Consider the following 18,698-nt stretch of genomic DNA (forward strand, 5'->3'; position numbering starts at 1 on the left):
TTCAGTAGTAGGCTCATGATATTAAGGCAAGATCCAGTAACTACTGAAGTCAGTATGAATCTATCCCTAAGTCATCTATTGAACATTAAAAAAGAATAGACTTTTAAATAAAAAGGATTACTTTCCCTATATCTACAGAACAGGAAGAACTCGTAGGAATGAATTCCATTTTATCCCTGGAACTGTTCCTGAACTGCAGGATGTCAGTGGAGGTTCCTGATCCCTTCCTAAGTGTATCTCTGCAAAATACAATTTGCCATAGGATAAAGTTCTTATTGCAGACCAAATTCATTTTTCTATGTTTCTTTTTATAACTCTTTTTAATATGCCCTAGGCTACATTATCAGCGAGGATAAATTGCTGTAGAATTCCTTTTTATTTAAGTGACCTTTTTTCTGAAAATGTCAAAACATTCCCACGCCTTCTTCAGCTTTAGTTCAGAAAAGCATCCTGATAAGGTGCTTAAGCATACACAGAAATTTAAGCAATATGCCTGAATCCCAGTGAGGTAAATAGGATTTAGGCACATATTTAAGGCATTGATTTAGGAAAGTGCTGTAAAGCATTCCTGTGTCCAGATTTCTTCTGTGAAACAAAACAAGTCTATGTTTAGCTTTAAGTACAACTTTAAAGAATTTAAGTCTCACTGAAGCTGCTCTTCTGTTTAACTTCTTTGCTGAATTAATACGTACTTAATATGTGCCAATTATTTTTAACTAATCTTTATACTTAGATCTTAACTAAATTTTTCACTTCTTAACTAATCTTTTCACTTAAATTAAAGGCAATGGAAAGAAAGGAATCAGAAAGCTAATAAGCAAATTTTTGAGTTAAACAAAAGCAAGACAATTTAACTGATACAGTATTGAGGGATTTTGCAAGCAAATAAAACAGTTCTTTTTAAGCTGATGTCTTGTATATTATTATGTTGGCTCATACAATGAAAGTTTTCAGAAATTAAGCAAAGCTATTGATATAAAAATAGCTTAATATTGTGCCCAGAAACATTTTTTGTTATGGGAATTTTTATTTTATTATCTCATGAAGATTCTGTGGGGCTGATTTTTGTTTGCATTTACACTCTGTCATGGACGATATGCTTATAACATACCCTAAGTTCTCTGCTGAAGAGCTGTAAATGGCCTTTGGAGTAAATAAGAATTGGGTCCTCCGAATGTAACAGTGATATAGCTAAAGTAAAAGATACAGCAAAAGAATTCCTTTAACTGTACTTCATTCAGTCAAGACCTGACAGGATTTCAGGGAGATGCTGGAAGAATTTTGTCAGTGCTGGTGCCAGAGGAAGTGCAATGTTGGTGTTTTCTTCCTCCCTGAACTACTCTGCAAAAACAAAGTGAACAAAAACTCACAGAAACTGACAAAACAATGAAGTGCACAGATAGTCCAGCCCTAGGCCAGATCTACTTCCTTCTGTGAAATCACACAAAGGAGGAAATCAGACCTCCCCAAAGCCAGTTTATTTCTCCCCCTTTTCCCCATTTTCTCCCATTCTTTCCTTTGCATTCTCTGCAGAAAGAGTTGCAACAGAGCACGGGAGGCAAAATCAGTATTTCCAGCTGAAAGCAGAAAGCCATCTGAATGAAGGGGAATTTCTCTTGAACCTTGGCAAAGGGACCCTTTTTCAAACCCCACCCATCCTATAATCTAGTGGGCTATGCTAGCTGCTACCATTTTTTATGCCTGCTCATTGTTCTGTAAAAGCAGTGGAAGTGGAGTATTTGTTTCCTGGAATAGCAATAATTCTTGTGGCTATTTGCCATATAGCATACAAGGGACTATGTTACTTTCAAAGCCCTGCTCCAGTTTATCAGGAGTCAGCTTGCCAGGAACCAAATGAACTTTGAGGCTCTTTCTGAAATGAAAACTTGGACTTTGTTTTCTACCTCTGAAACCTGCAAGATGTGTGTCACCAGCAGGCTTAAGACATCCCTAAAACCATCTCTGGTGGTATGGCTGCTCACAGCTGCATAGGGAGGAGAAAAACCAGACAAAAGCATTTTTTGTTTGATTCCCCAATCCTATTTGCATGAATTCACTCGCAAGCCTTTTCTGCAGAACACAGACTCACAGACTCGCTGTCTTATGTTATTCAGCAATGCTCAGATGCTGAAGAACAAATAAAAGATGGAGGATAATCAATTGTTCTGGAACCTCTGCTAAATGCAGACACAACAGTTTTAAGAGATGTACTCCCTGAGCGCAAACACTAGGATCTGAATGTTAACTATGCAGTTAGGCTGGAACATGAAGCTGGAGAGCCAATCAAAGAAATAATAAACTGTGAAAGAATCTAAAACAAAGTAAACAACTTTACGTAAAGTTTCGCATCTCTCATGTTTCAGCAGATTTTTGATGCTGGCAGTAGTCAAGTGGAGCCAGCAGTTTCCTAATCTACATGGAAATAAGCACGTTGCTTTGCAGCTCCATTATAGGGCATCATTTGAAGGTTCATGCTGAAATTGTTTCTCATCTTCTGAATAGTACGAGGGTACAGATTTCTCAAACTGAGATAATGCTGCTACTACACCAACAAATGCCACATTTACAAGGGTATTCTGCACACAAGGCATGTAATGGGAAATAACTTAGTGGAATACATGCAGTAACTTCCCAGGGATGTGCAAAGATTAAGTCATTGAAACACTTTCACTCTTTTAGATCTGTTCAGCCCAAACAACACCTGCAAAGATATATCAAGGATGATAATGCTCCTAGGATCACTGGACTACGAGTCTATAACAATCAACAGAAGTCTTTCTACTATTGCGTATGGTGTTCCAGAAGATTTGGTGATAAGATGCAGCTCCAGATTGCTAACTTTACTATTTACTGTTGCTAACTGTAACCCTTACAGGAGGATTTAAGACAGTCCACAGTGTTTCAACCCATCTAAACGGGTTACTGCTTCACAGAACACCATAACATCCTGATGGCTGTTTCAGTTATGGCCTATCAATAGCGGTATTAGAAACAGAACTGAATGGCATGTTGCTTCAGTAGAAAAATTACAGATGTGATCTTAGAAAAATAAATACATATCTGTGCACCTTAGAAATAAATTATGGCAATCCCAAATGTCAAGTCTCAGACCATTATGATTTGAAACAGATGAACAGAAAACATCCACAATTAATGTTGATGTTGGTAAAGTAATTCAATCTTCAATAAGTGAAATCCAGCAATACCATATAAGGCTGTATTTTTATTCAGGCTTTTAGTAACAATATAAACTGTAAGAGCAAAGTCTAAAGTAAAAAATGCAAGTTATTAAAATACTTGCTTTGTTTTAGAGCGCTTGCGTATTAATACAAACCACATTGAACTGAACGTAGAGGTTACTGGCCAGCTAGTGGCTTTCTCAGAGTTACTGTCTCAGCAACTGTCCTTTCGAAAATACAGCACAAAAGGATCCTCTGCTACTTTTTACTTTCATGGAACTCAACAGCAATTCCCAAATGGAGTTAACATCCCATATCAGGAAAAAACATGCACACCACCACCTAAAAAGTACTTGCTTTCCTCTTCCAGTCACACACAGCAATCCTTTTGGCTTTTTGCTGGCCAATGCAGGAAACTCCTGCTGATGAGTAAGCAAGGGTTCAGGGGACACACCAGAGAGAAGCTGCCCTGCGAGATTTCAATTACAGAAAACTCTGCTGGGCTCCTTTCACTCCAGCAACCCATCCCATGCATGTCCCTGTTGTGGCTCAGCCACCGTCCTGCTCTTGAATACCAAATAGCTGCTGGACAAGAGGTCAAGAGCTGTATCCAGCGCATGAGGGGTCCCAAAATGGGAATGAGATTGTATGCTATAGTGAATGAGCTACAGACTTTATGGAAATGCATCAGATACAGCTCAACAGTTGAGTGATGTGCACAATGCATGTGACCTGACAGTCCTGATACTGGTAGGGTTGGGCCCTGAAAGCACAGTCCAGTATTAACAGCTTAAAAGTCTCACATGTACTTTATTTTGTTGATTTAGAACCTGCTCTTTAACTGAAACCAAAATGCCAAAGACCTACCAGATAATCTTCTAGATTCAGCAGGCACCTGGAATGCAGGATGGTCTCTCTCAGCAAATTGGTTGGTTGAATTCATTAATTCAGCATTTTCCAAACTTTTAAAAGGGGAACCCTGTTTTAGAAAACGAAATCAATCACTGTCTGCCTCATCTCTGCCTACACTGTTAATAGTCTACCCATTTTCATACTACATTTTACAAATCTCACCTCAGATGCCAGAGCTTCCACTTGTATAACGGCTTACCACCACGAATAGGTTGCAAACACAACCTAGCAAGCCTGAACCAAAGCAAAAGAAGAAAGGCAATTTCATAATTGTATGACGCAATTTTGACCTTTGCAGATATCAGCACTTTGAAAAAAGAATGAGCAAGTAGGTTCCCTTGAAACTTGAGCAGAGCAAGGATGTTGTCTACACTGACTCTCAATCCAGCCACGTCCCTTCCTAGCCCTGTGCCAGCACAGCCCTGCCAGGGATGTGCTGGCAGGACTTCCTTGCCATTTTGCATCCACCAAATCATTTTACAGGTGTGTGAAGGCTATACAACATCAGAGGGGAAAACTCCTAGGTGTTGTCTTAGATTCTTCCTGTAGTGTAGACTCACTACCACCAGTAGGCACACAAAGATTGTAAAGGGCTATAACATTAGTGCTGTAGGACATTTTTCCCATTGCAAAGACCAGAGGTACTCAAATTTTAGTTTAGTGGTGACAAGTTGATCTTTCCTAAGCTACAGGCAAACATAGCCTATTGTGTGATTACAACAGCATGATTTATTACTTGACCTGTAATGAAGAAATCTGTGGAGATTAAAGACATTCCTGGACATCTGTATCTTTTTCTTTTGTCTGGTGTTCTGCAAAGGTATCTTCAACTTTTCCTAATAATGTGTTTCTTATCTTCAAAATTAGAATATTAATTGTATGGTTTTAACTGCCTCAACTGAAATTTGTGTTCTTGGCCACTCTTCAAAACAAGTCTAAAACTGTCTTTCCCAGTACATTTGGAATTGAATGCAGAATTGACTATTAGGTCTACTTGGCTTAAAAATCGGGTTTATCTCTGCTGTCCTTTGACTGCTCACTGAGATTAGGTTTGCCAGCTTTCTGGTGCTTATTGACCCCGTAATTTCTCTTCTCACTTACTAGCAGTTTTAACAGATCTTGTCTTAACACAGACTCAAAAGTTCACTAAGCAACAAAGATTTCAAAAGATACTAAATGCTGTGATTTGATAATTTGCTTACACTGAAGTTCCAACACATATGCCATCTTTATTTTTTTGTAAAGTATGTGAATAGTTTAATCAAACTTCAGACTCATTTTGCAGAAGGCTCTTTCCAGTTTGTTCACACTAAAAATAAATCTAAACAGTTAACACAAGTATTCAAAGGCATATAAATAGGAGAAACAACTATTTCATGAGTACTTCAATCTTCATATTTTGGCTCATAACCTAAATTGAAACATGGTCTGTTCCAAAAGAAATTTGCCGTAGGGGTAAATTTGCCTTAGGGGTAAATTTATACATCACTACTTGCTGCACTGTATCCTGAATCGTTTTTTGAAGAATCTATCCATCTAAGAGCCAAATAAAATGGTTCTTCTCGTTTGTGAATTTTAGCAGACATTGGAAAATCTATTTTCAGCGTTAGTTAGATATCTTTTGCTGAACTGAAGCCAAAAAATTGTGTGTTCTAATCTGATCATTGAAATGTCTATATTTCAAGCACAAACTTCAAAAACAGTAATCCATCCTTGATGGTAGAACAGGAAACTATCTAATCTTGTGTTACTTGTTGCTATTTTGCAGTATCATGAATCAGTGGTTGGTCCTGTTGTTTATACAATGCATGTGATTACAGTATTGAAAGTGCACATATTTGTCTCTGGGTATAAGTGTTGCTATATCTTACTAAGGTCTGAACTTCTTAAATTTCTCTTACAACTAGAAAAAGATAGGAAGTGAAAATCTGGATCCATTAGCATCTACAACTCTACTGACTTCTATGTAACAGGATCTTTGCCCAAGAACCACTACTATAGTAGGCAAGCAGATATTAGTCCTATAAATCCCTAGATAATTTCATTATCTCGAAAATGTATTCCAATTATTTTGAGTGAGCAAAAAAAGTAAGTAATAGATTCCTTATAATTGTTATTTCATACTGAGGCCAGGTCTTTAGACAGTGCAAAGGGGTTTAATCTAAATGGGGTTTTAGTGTGCCACATTATCTTTTTTGTTCCATGTACATTATCACAAATGATGACTGTGTTATTTCTGAACTGTCCTTGGCATGTTGTCCTTCAACCTCTGTTCAAAACTACTGTTGTAATGGTTGTGATTAACTTGGACCCTTTGAGAATCCTTTTTCAGTAGGCTACCACTACGATGCACTGTTTCTTTTACATGGGCTACTGAAAAGGACCTGCCAACGCAAAGAAAAAATATCAAAAGCATTTATCATGCTAGCTTTCATTCCATTTATCTTTTAAAAATTAATGCACAGAAACAGATACATCTGTTATCAGGGTGCCCTTCAGATTTTTCACTTTTTAGGGGGACATTTAGCTTTCTAAAAGCATCGGGGTATGCAAACGGCTGAAGAAGCATTTCTGTCCCTGCCAAGGCACCGAGGCGCCGACGCCAGCGCGCCCCTGCCCGGACCGACCTACCTAGGCGCGGGCACCCGGCTCGGCCTCCAGCTCGGCGTCAGGCGGGCCCAGGCTCTCCAGCAGGCCACAGAGCACCGGCAGAGGCGGGGGCGGCTCCCTGCTGACAACGACATCGGGGAAACATCAGAGGGAGGCACGTGCTCCCGAGACTCCCAGCTAACGCCGTTTTCTATAACACGGTGCCAAACGCACCCGGGGGGGGGGGCGGGGAGGGGTACAGGCCGCGGCCCGGCCCTCCCGCCCTCTCCCACACCTCCGCCTGCGGCGGCGGCCGACGTCGCCTCCCGCACCGGCTCAGGAGCCACCGGCCCCACCGTGCACCAGGCAGGGCGCCCAGGTGACCCACCTGGCTGTCAGGCCGGGCCCCAACCGGCCCCGGTCCCCGCCGCCCGCCCGGCTGCCCAAGGCGCGCGGGCCCCAGGCCGTTACGCGGAGCCGCGCGGACCGCGCCTCGCGCCCAGCCCCCGCCGCGCCGCGCCGCCGCAGCCCCCGGCCGCCGCACTCCCGCCTCCGCCCCTGATTGGTTGCCGGCGCGGCGGCCGCGCTTGCCATTGGCTGCCGCCGGCCGCCACTCGCGGCGGCGGCCGTTGAGGGAGGCGGCGCGGCGGCGACCGTCGCTTTTCTGCTCGGCGGCGGCGGTGACGGGCGCGGAGCGGCATCATCACCACCATGGTGAGCGCCGCGGGCTGCCCTCCCTCCCTGCCCGCCGGTACCGCGGCCTGCCCTCTCCGCGAGCCAGCGGGGCCGGGGACGGGCGGGGAGGCTGGAGCCGTTGAACGGAGATGGGCCGGGTCCGGGGTGGGGCGGGGGGGAGAGACAGCGGGGAGCTGGGCGCCGGCGGTTATTTTCTTGGGGAGGGAGGTCGTTGTTGCGGAGCGGTGGAGGCGGGGTGGGATGCTGCGGGGGGGGCTGAGGGCGCTGCCGCCCCGGTGCCTGACCGTGCCGCCGCCTCTCCCCGCCCGCAGTACGGCTTCGTCAATCACGCCCTGGAGCTGCTCGTCATCCGCAACTACGGCCCCGCCGTCTGGGAGGACATCAAGTAAGTGTCGTTCCCTCCCCTGCCTCCCCCCTGAAACCCCATCCTTCCGCCCCCCGGGGGCGCCGGGCCGGGCTCGGGCTGCGGTGCCTCGCGCCGGGGGTCGGGCCGGGCGGCTGCGGCCCGATGGGGTCCGATTTGCCGCCCAGTGCGGCGTTTTGGTAACGGCAGGTCTATATAAACGTGCTTTCTGCCAGAGGCTGGCAGAGGTCTTTCAGCTGCGAGCGTGTCTCTTCGCCTTTTGGTGCCTGGGGCCTTTCGTAATGCGGCGGAGTCTTGCCTTGTTCAGTCTTCACTGGTCTTTTGGAGTCGCAACAGAGGTAAAATAGGTCCCTGCCGTTCCCTCGAATAGAAAAAGTATATGGCAGAAGTAATGAGCAGGCAGAGTGTCCCAGACACTGTGGAAGTCCTCCTAGAGTCAGGCCACTAGTTGATGGATGCAACAGCTACATCTCATTGCTTTCCTGAAGAAAGAGAGGTGCAACATTTTGTTAATAAACGCTATGTAAAGCTAACATGAGGTTTTTTTTTTAATAATATCTTCAGGTTGAAGTTGTAAAAAAGGCACTGCATATAGAAATATTTTTAAAAAGGTGTAAGTATTTATGGAGTTGTAAGCTTACTTTGTAAGGCTTCAGGTAACTATGTAGTTAGAAGAAACCTTTGAATAACAGGTGATAGAATGTGATCTGAGGTACAGTATGTTTTAAGTGAGAAGTAAATTATCCAACCTGGAGAGAGTAATCTTTCCACTGGACACATTCCCCCGTATTTTTCTTTCCAACTTCCTGTGCTCCAATTTCAATAATATATCAATGTAGCTGTTTTGCCATAGTCCCAATACAATTTTCTGAGCCAAAGGACTGCTTTTTCCCTGCAAGATTTTTGTGACCATGACACATTCTTTCATGAAGCCATTCCTTAAAAATGTGATGATCTTGTGCAGTACTATGAAATCAGAAAATCATAAAAATCTTGGTTGGAACGGACCTCTGGAGGTCATTTAGTCCATCTCTGCTCCAGCCAGGACTGTTACCAATACTGTAGCAGATCTCAGCTTTGGCCTTATCTAGCTTAGTCTTTAAAACCTCCAAGGATGGAGAGTATGCAGTTCTGGTTGTGTGATTCTGGTTCTGCGGACAATTAGTACTGCAGGAATCCATAACGGTTAGTCTGTGGGTTATACTTTGTTAATGCTGTTCTAAAGATTCCATAGATGAGTCTTAAGTGAATGTCACACAGCTCTGGACTGCAAGTTAAATGAGAGTTGTATACATTTATTTTTCTTGCATACCTTAGCTAAGCACACCAATCCATTTTGATTTTATTTGACACATTTAAGTTAGACTTAGTAAAAAAAAAAAGATAGTGAGACTAATGAACTATTAATGCGACTATAATTTCCCATGAAAATTATAATAAAACATTTAAATATAATAAAGACTGACCATTCCTTAGCATGTCATGTCTTACTGACATGCATTTGATTGTGATGGGCTCTTTTGTGCATATTACCCACTGAACAGAGCTTGCACTTGAGACTAGTCCATCTGAGAAGATACAAGCTCTCCTGCCCCATTAAAAGAGCATGCTGAGGATGGTTAGAACCCAGTCATAACTCCTGATGCATCATATTTTTAAAATATTACACACGATAGAATAATGAAGATCTTCCAAAGCATAGGAGGAGTTTTACTCATTTAACATTTTTAGGAAATTAATAGAAAGATATGAAAGGTCAGAAAATTCGGGAAGCTACTGCATCCAGATTCTGTTTTTCAGCTGAGAAACATTGCTCTCTGTTTTGTAGCAGTCCAATATTTAGACTGTGCTTATCAGCTCAGAGAGAAGATGGCTTACTGGAAGGAAGCTGTATTATACCACCACCTGAACAGAAGAATGGAACATCGTCTGTGCGAAAAAGACAACATATATGCAACAGCAGCCATAGCTCCACATGTAAAAAGGGTTTGCTGCAGGGTGTTTATTCAACAGGATTCATCTTGAAAACTAGTATACTCCAGAGTTTAGAAACCAGCAAACAAATGCTTGTATCTCACTGAAGCAGATTATAGTGAGTGTGCTGGTTTAGGGGATGTTAGAAGGTCCATTGGTAGCCACTAAATGCTTGTTGTTTTAGGTTCAGTAAGTTCCTGTTGTATACTTACCATAAAGCATTCATAGAAGAGGTTATATGTATTACTGTATATAAGCAAGTATAGACTTCTTGTAAAGTTTTTGTTAAAGCTGTTAATCTTTTAGGAAACAGGAAGATATAGACCAATTTTGAGGCATGCTAGGTTGAATCCCTGATGACTGAAGACATGGATAATTGTTGGAGTCAACAATCTGTTTGAAAAAAAAAAAAAGGACATGAAATGAGTTTTGCACTGCCTGAATTTGCAAGAACTTAAGCATTTCTGTGAAGCAGAAAGGCCTCTGGTAGCAGGCATCAGTACAAAATTAGACAGCTGCGCTTATCTTTGAATCCTTTCTTTCTTTCATGCTGAGCTAATAGCATACTGTTATTTTGCTCTTCCCGAAGTCACTGCAGAAGCTATGAATCAGCATTGCAGAGTGGTGGATTGTGCTTGCTGAGTGATTCTCAAATGCCAGTGGGTGAATTTTTACTTAACATTGGTAGAAGTGATAGGGAAATGTACAAATGAGTAAACTGAACTAATAAAAACAGGTCATTCTATGAAGTAAAACATATACTTACGGAAAAGTTAAAAACTGTATTGAAAGGGTTTGGGCCTTCTAAAGTATGAAAACTTGTCTTCTGTGGCTTCTTCAATCAAAAGTGACATTGAGTGAATTTCTTAACTGTGGAGCTCAGAAGACCAAATAGCTGAATTTGAAATACTTGTGAGAGTGCTGTTTTTATTGCCATCATTTAGCATTAATTTACAGTCAGAATAGCAACGTCAAGTCTGTTTCTGATATTTCATTAGTTTTTTAACACTTGTGAAACCATCAGTCTGAAAAAGATGTGTACTGATTTCATTTCTAAATGTCACAGAGTGAAATCCTTGGGAAAGTTGGTCTCCATGTTTTCATCTTATTATAAAACAGAGCATAACTAAACAGAGAACATTTCTTTGTATATCGGATGATTTTACAGTGACATGCTAAGCTCATGGAAAAATTACAGTATATGCTGTGAAATTTGAGTGAATATCAATTTTGATGACTCGTGGAAATATGGGTTGGTTTTGCTAAAGAACTAGAACTGAAGAGCATAAAAAACAAAAACAATTCAGAGCCTAAGCCAATATGACTCATCCCAAAGACACTGAGTTCAAAATAAAATGAAGAAAGCTGACATATGACTGATGGAAATAATCTTAATTTATCATCAGTCTTCGTTCAATTTTCTCAGCCTCAGAGTCCTCAAAGTTTATTTCTCCTTAGTTTTTCTCTGATTACTACTCATAGAATTGAGAACTTGGGCTGATGGACAGTTTCTTCCTTCTGAGGCCCTACTACTTTATTGTAGCATTACAGGGATTTAGTTAAACTGATTGACAGAGGGGAGTGAGAGCTATTTGGGAGAGTCCCTCTGCAGTTGCTGAATACTACAGCAGCAGATTTGCCTTAGTGGAAAGTGAGGATGGTTCAACATATTAATTTCTTTTGCTTACTGGCAGTTGTAAGCTGCATGTTGCACTTCTCAGTTTACTCTCTCAGCCCTGGGGAGGAGGGACGTAGAACCTGGAGTACGTGGAGACATGTTGCTTTGATCAGCGCTCTGCTAATCTTGCAAGCAGTCATTTTCTTGCTAAATAAAGTATTATTTAGAACTGTTACCACATTTTTGCTGAGAAGGTGCTTTTCGTTTGTTGCTTCCCTGATTAAGAAAGAACCTCTCTCAAATCCCTTATTTTGTAATTGTTACATGTAGGCAGTTTTTCAGACTGGGTGGCCACAATTGCCCTGGCTTGAAAAGATGGTTCTCAAGATTCCTGTGGCATTAGAGATCTTCAATTCTCCTGCAGCCAGCATAAACGCTAGCTAATATGAACAAAAAATCGTGAGCCCTGACTACTTTCACATACGTGCAGTTGTGTGCTCGTGTCTGATCAAGGTCAAATTTGTGCTGGTGGGTGGTGCAGTAATGTGTCAACCTGATAATAAGTGGTGTTCATGGAACTACCATGTAGGTATCTAGCCAAAACAAAACAGTTGCCCACATACCAAACAAAAAAGAAAACCAGCAAGAAAGGGCTTGTGGAGTTTTGTCTTCTCTGATATGTTCAAGAGATGTTCTCCTGGTGGATATATTTAAATGGATGTGTGGTTACATGTTTTTAAGAGATGCTTCTGTGATGGTAAAATGTGCCTTGTTCTGCAACAGTTATCACATCTATCTGAGCTGCGCAGCCAGTACATATGAAATCCTGAGCACTCCGTTCAGCAGCTCTGAAGGTTTAATCACGTAATGAACTGAAACATTACCAGGAATGTCTTCCTGAAACAGTATCCACAGCTTCAGGGACCATGTGTGGGAGCTAAGGCAATGTTACAGTCTGGGAATGTGTACATAACTTATCCTATGTTTCCCAACAGTTTGCCTCTGAGTTTGATTATTGTTAAATGAATACAGGGTTTTCCCTTTGGCTCCTAAATAGGCCAGGTTAGATGCTCAAACTTTGACACTTTGGAATACGTTTCCAAGAAAAGGACTGAGAACTTGAATGTCTGATATAAAAAACACCTTAGAATGCTTCACCACAAGACTGGAATAAACTAGTATTTTCCCACATAGAGGCGTGTGAAAGATCTGATTTGGGGAGATGAAATGACACAGTTATTCAACTGCAGTCTCCCTCTTCCTTCCGTTTCTATGATAGAGTTCCCCACAAAAATATGCATGGCCTGATGAGCGTAGACCAGAAGCTGAAAACTCTGTGCTTGCAAAAACCAAACACCTAAAGAGGTGAAACCACTTACTGATTGATTCTAGAGAGCAGCATCTATGTTGAAACTTGTGCAATAACAAAATAGGCATCTCTTGCCCCAAGAGCAATGTATCCTTTGCTGTTCTGTACCTTAGTCTGAGCTGCAGAAAGCAAGAAATAGTGTTGTGTTTTCCTGGTGCTGGCTCAATGCTTAGCGTGGAATCAAGGCATTATCCTGCCTTTGCCCTTTTTTGGTACTCCTTTTGTGGATCAGGCTGGCATGTGCTGTCCACGCGTGCTCTTAAATGTCGAGACTCAAGGTCTGGGGAGCCTGTTGTGTTTTGCCCAAGTTCCATCTAATTTCGAATTAAAACTGAAGCTGTCTTTGTTACTTTTATAAATCAAGCCCAACCATGTTGGCCTGAATATGAGTGAAGTGAACAGACAGCTCACTTGCTCTGAAAAAATGTGGTTTGAGTAGCTCATTTAGGTGCAAAAAGCTTCATTGACAGAAGAAAGAAGAGAATTTGATTCTCCAGGTTATCTCTGAGTGACCTGACTCATGCAGCCTATATCCTCAGCCTCATCCCCTCTGTCCTTCGGATGGATCTTGGATCTTGCAAGCAGCTTGAGTAGACAAAGGCATTCACTGAATGAAGGCCACATGAATGAATGGAAAGAAGGAGAGGAAACAGGGGTCATGTCATTAAAGTCCTTTAGAGGGTGGAGTGAAGGAAGGCGGGATAAGTAGGAAGAAGAGGATGAGAAGAATAAAATTCTCTTGCACAGGTAATCATAATGCAGATCTTTCCTGACTGATGAGCACTCAGTCTTTTAATTGTAGTGTAATTCTGGCATGTAATTTTCCAATTAAAATAATCTTACTACAAAAGGAAATTTTTAGCCCATGGCAACCACATTAGCACTCTCATTGTTATCAGTAAGGTGGGAGCCTCTAGATCCATTTGATGGTCCTTTGTCCCTTGAGTTAAAGGCATATTTCCTTCACCTACTAAAAGGGTACGTGGTGACAGTAGTTGGTTGCCGCAGCCTTGCGTAGGTGAATGTGGATGTAAATGATGACGTCTTCCTAACACATATTTCAGGAAATTAAGGGGTTGCTTCCCTGGTGCCACTCTCCTACCTTATCATCTGACTCTTGGGCTCCTTGCATAGCAAGTCCTACACTGACATTCCTTGCAAGCTGTTTCCAAGCTACCCCCACGTCCAGGCTGTCCCATTGCTTGAAAGGCACGGTTGTCCTTGGTCATCTCCTCACTGAAGCTAAACGGCAGGACCGGTAAGCTCTTCTCAACCCTAGGCTTGTTGTGCTCACTCTGGCCATGTCCTTGTGTGTTAGCATGAGACTGTTGTGCGCAGTCATGCTCTTTTTGCCCTAGTTTCCACTGGGAAGAAGTTGGAGGAGAAAAGGATGATCTGCAGGTGCTGGATCAAAGATTTCTCCTTTGGATTCTTGGGCTTTACAATAGGATGTGCTGAATAGCATGAGATACGTATACATGGACCTAGTGTTTGGAAGTGTGCACAAAGGGAGAGCAAAACTCGATTGCTTGTCCTTTGAGGAAGGAAATTTTTGTTGTCCTCCCCCAGACTTTGCACGTTGTTGCCTATCAAGCCTCTAGGTTAGTTCACCCATCAAAGTTTGGCTTCTGTAACTGCCCTGTTATAGTTAAAATGGTGAAACACTGACAGCTGGATAATTTTGCTGATGCAATATAACTGGAAAGGTTCTCTCCTCTGCTTCAGATTGGTGTCAGCTGAAGTGCTGGAGAAGCCTGTATCATCTGGGGAAGTTAAATAAACTGTAGGGCTATTATTTCCATTAGAAAACTACACAGACACACAGCAATTTCTACCTCATATCAGTAAATATTAGCATAGGTCAGACCTCAGGTACTCAGTGTGGGCTTTTTCAGTAAGATGTAGGTGATTTAAGAATATACATTTTTTGGATAAGTTTTCAAAGGCAATCCTAGCACTAAGGTACATCAGTATTGTTGCAGGTTAACTGGTTAAGTCAAAGATGATTCATTTATGCCATTAAAATGTCCTTCATTGACTTTCAGTGGAGTTTAGCTACTTCTGAATTCTCTGGCGGGATGTAATATTCTGATTAATTTTCTGTGTTTGCAGTTATATTCCAAAATATTAAATAATACAGATTTAAATAAAATAACAGAAACTCTAATCAACTGTGCCTTTAAGAACATGTATTAGTTTTTTACAGGGAAAAGACTTTTGAACTTGCATTATTTGGAATTTCTGCCGTAGCAAACACACTGCTTTTATGCTTCTTAAACAATAAAATTCTTTTTTTTTTTTTGGTCTAAAAATAAATGCATTAGTCTTCTGTGTGTATACTTAGTTCAGACTGTTACCTTGACAAAAATAGTTTTCTCTGCTTCTGTGGAAAAGCACAATTTGTTATTGTTGACAAATCCTGTGAAAATCAAAATTTTGACCTATTGCTGCTGTTCAGCAAAATGTTTAGACATAATGGTAATTTAAACTGTGCTACAGTTTGCTTTTTAAGAAACCTCGAAAATTATACAGAGACACTGTATTGAAAGGCTTGTTACAAGTTGCAAGCAGTAAGTTCTTAAGGCTTGAGAGATGCTGGAATTGAGGTGGCTTATGCGTCTGATTGGCTGGTAGCAAGTAAAGTCCATGGAATCTGTGCTTTGAGCATAAAACGTGCTAAGTACCTTGACAAAATAGGTCCACATGTCTCAAACTGGGCACCCAAAATCAATGAAGCCTTTTGACCCTTTATTGTTACATATGATACATTATATTGTCATTACAGACACTCTTGGATTATTTCTTGATTTTGGCTATACTGTCAATTTAAAATGGAAAAAGTAAGTTGGCCTCACTAGCTAATTAAGAGAGAACTAATTAATGCTTGTCCATGCAAGTATTATAGGGACCAGTTCCACAGAAAGGCTTGTTAGAGAGGAGTAATTCTGTCTTTAGAGCTGTGTTTGAAAACGACACTGTAAATGAGGCCTGAGGTTGTATATTGAGCAATGGGATAAAATAAAATATTGACTAGTTGCAAATTAACTGAGTAGGCTCAGTCCTCAGTACTAAAAGAAGCAGTAACCCTGGTGGGGAAAAGAATCAAGTTCTGTGGGCACATAGATGTGATTGGTAGGTTCATGCTGGGTGAATGCAGGAGGAAAAATTAGATTGCTGACTGCGGTTTTAGGTTGAAGGTCCTTATTTATTTTGGTTTGTGTGGGACTCGATTTAAAATATATGTATATGTTCAGATGTAATATAATTGCATTGGTCTACGAAAAACCATGAAAACTTTTTTTTTCTGCCTCCTGAGTACTGTGCATCCACTGTGTGGATTTACCCAGTGCTGAAGATGGAGGATTAATCTCATCGATCAATCTCATAAGGAAAAAAAATGAATTAAATGTACATAGATGTCAGAAGGGGACTTTGAAAAGCCATTTGTGATGAGAGGACCATAGATTATTTTTTAATTTTAACCAGTCATTCCTCTTAACATTAATAAGTGTTTATTCAGAAAGTGGCTTTAAGTAGTAACATTTATCGTTGTTTATGTTTCTAAGTCTTTATTCCATATTATTCTAAAGTTTTAAACTTTTTTTTAAAAAGCTTTCTTAAAACAAATGGTTGATGTTGAATAGATGATTCTGCATGGGTCTAGCTGTTACTGTTCACAGGATTTGTCGGGTCAGGACACAACACTTCCTGCTCCTTCAGTTCCTCGCAGCGGAAAGACCAGTTTGAAGGAGGTCAGGAGATGAAACTATGTGGATGCCAAATTCTTTAATTCCTCTGGGAAAGGCTTAGCGAAAAAGAAATAGTTGCATGATACGAAACAGAGGTGTGTATGTGCTCTCTCTCAGGTGCTTTGCAATTTTCCAGAGTGGGGAAGTACTTTGAGATCTTTCAGGATACCAGCTGTTATATCACTTACTCTTATAAATTAAATGCTTAAAAGACTATTTGGTAAATAGCATTCCTTTTAGTCCCCTTATGTAAAAGGAAGCAAAATAATACTAGCTTTGTATTTTTTGTAATATTTTTAGTATTTGGAGCCGTAACAAAGAACTTTTACATTTGTTGCGGTTGACTGTATCTCTAAGATTATCTTGTTTTGAAAGCCTACATTAAACACTCATCTCCAGCCTGTAAAACTGGGAAACAGCTCTGAGCTCTGAAGTCTATATATATTCCTATTTACTTTACCCAGAACATCATTTTCCTGGATAGATTCCCATTTTTATTTAATCTTGTTAACTCAGTGTAATTTATGTTTTTTTCCCAGCTGGTTGTTTAAAGTGTCTTTAGGCCATCCACAATCTTTTTTCTTTCTTTTTTCTTTTTGTAGGCAGTGGGAAGAGTGGATCAATATTTTTAACAATTTTTAGCAAAGCACCTTTGTGAAATGTATGAAAAAAGTTGAGGAGCATTTTAAATAACACATACCATCTGTGAAGGAGTGTAATGAGCAGTAAATTTGCCGTTTTAGTGTAAAAGAGATGCAGAGGCACTGATTTTGATTTCACTGATATCAAATGTAGTTCTGACACATGTAATTCTATTTAACAGTGTTACTCTTGGAACTGAATGAAACTTGACGTGCTCCCATCAGTGACATCAGAATCACGATGGATGTCTAAGTGCGGTACTGTTATTTTGTCATTAGTACTGTTTTGACTGGTCTCTTCAATTTAATGAGCACTTTTTCCATCCCTGGCACCAACTATGATTAAGCACAATAGTGGCAAAAGTCCCAGCAGAAACAATGCCTGTCGTGGAAGTCCTAGAGGTGGTGTCGGAAGTAGCTGTTGTTGTGAGGTGTTCAAGGTGACACACCCTTAGGACTGTAGTTTTGATAGGAGGAGGTCCAGTTGTATTTTCGATGCGCTAGATGATCTGTAAAAGTGATCCCAGCAGCTTCTAACTAATAACGCAGCTGTATCACAGAGAAGCCTGTGCATCTTCAGGATGCAAAGTAAATTGTTCCATAGAGTTTTGTGTCATATTTTTTTCTTGTTTGCATGCATTACATTTTGTCAGTATTTACTGCAAGCACAGTTCCTTGATGGGAAGGATATTTTTCTGGAAGAAATGTTCTTAAATTCCAGCTTTATGGTTGACCACAGAGTTAGAAAAGCAAGTGCTACCGCAAAAGAATAAAAGTTCTGACAGCAGCAGCCTTTGACTTGATTGTAATTTATTCCAATTGCCTTTACATGCTACAATCTCACAGCAAAACTACATTAACCCCCCCTTTGTTTAGGGTGTGCTATGTAAGTAAAAGAAACACGTATACAGGTCCATCTTGACATGGCATCTGATCCTTCTAAGTTGCATTTAAGATCTCTGAAGACAGCAAAAGAAATCCTTACCACATCAAAAAAAAAAACTTCCTCTGTGTTTTTAGAATTTTAAAGATCCACAAAAGTAGCAAGTCTCTTTCCACATATACAAATTAGGAATCTCTATACTAAGCAAAAATGAGTCACTTCTGGATCACATCTCATTGAACTTTACAGTGTAAAGTCTGAGAGTAAAATAAAAATGTGTGCAATCTGCGGTTTAAAAATCTGTAGTGCAAGATCTGTTCTGATTTTTTTAAGGATAATTTTTGTCTGAATCTTTGCTAGCACCTAACTCACTCTCTGAGAGTTGTTAACATTGCCTTTGAGCATTAGTAGTGTTTTCACATACTAAACTCCCTTTACAATGGGAAAGATTTTCAAAGAGCCCATTGTATACACGTAGTATATCACCTGTAATGCTATTCTGTGCTGCTAGACTAACAGTAATTATGAGGGTGTTAGCATGACCGGTGGCTGCCTCCCTTCCTCCAGATAATGGGAGGAAAGGCTGCTTTAGGACTGGATTCTGCTTTGATCTACTCGAGTAGATTTTTTTCCATTGATTTGAATGATGTCAAGGTCACGTCTGTACGTGAGAAATCTGTCCTCTGTGTAGCTGTGTTATTTTCCATGGTGCAATAGATGCGGT

At 40.8% G+C, this 18,698-nt stretch overlaps 1 protein-coding gene and 1 long non-coding RNA gene across 6 annotated transcripts in view; one reads left to right on the top strand and one right to left on the bottom strand.

Moving 5' to 3' along the window:
- Nucleotides 1-7,136, bottom strand: part of LOC104145552 (uncharacterized) — a 145,741-nt gene extending 138,605 nt beyond the window's left edge. For 2 of the 4 annotated variants that reach the window (XR_694362.2, XR_694363.2), the window contains exon 1: nt 4,047-4,884. This is a non-coding gene — a long non-coding RNA (uncharacterized lncRNA). Of the gene's footprint in view, nt 1-4,046; nt 4,885-6,722; nt 6,823-7,068 lie in introns of those variants that run through there. The other 2 variants (XR_011140999.1, XR_011141000.1) reach the window with 2 other exon arrangements.
- Nucleotides 7,137-7,275: 139 nt separating this feature from the next.
- The window catches only part of GUCY1B1 (guanylate cyclase 1 soluble subunit beta 1), a 46,011-nt gene continuing 34,588 nt past the window's right edge, over nt 7,276-18,698 (top strand). The window contains exons 1-3 of one of the 2 annotated variants that reach the window (XM_068942373.1): nt 7,318-7,394; nt 7,688-7,761; nt 17,274-17,349. Coding sequence is in view for 1 of the 2 variants with exons in the window: in XM_068942372.1 (XP_068798473.1) it covers nt 7,392-7,394; nt 7,688-7,761 (77 nt within the window). In the remaining variant the exon portion in view is untranslated. Of the gene's footprint in view, nt 7,395-7,687; nt 7,762-17,273; nt 17,350-18,698 lie in introns of both variants that reach the window. The other variant, XM_068942372.1, reaches the window with a different exon arrangement.

Source organism: Struthio camelus, chromosome 4 (assembly GCF_040807025.1).
Source record: "Struthio camelus isolate bStrCam1 chromosome 4, bStrCam1.hap1, whole genome shotgun sequence".
Taxonomy (NCBI): Eukaryota; Metazoa; Chordata; class Aves; order Struthioniformes; family Struthionidae; genus Struthio; species Struthio camelus.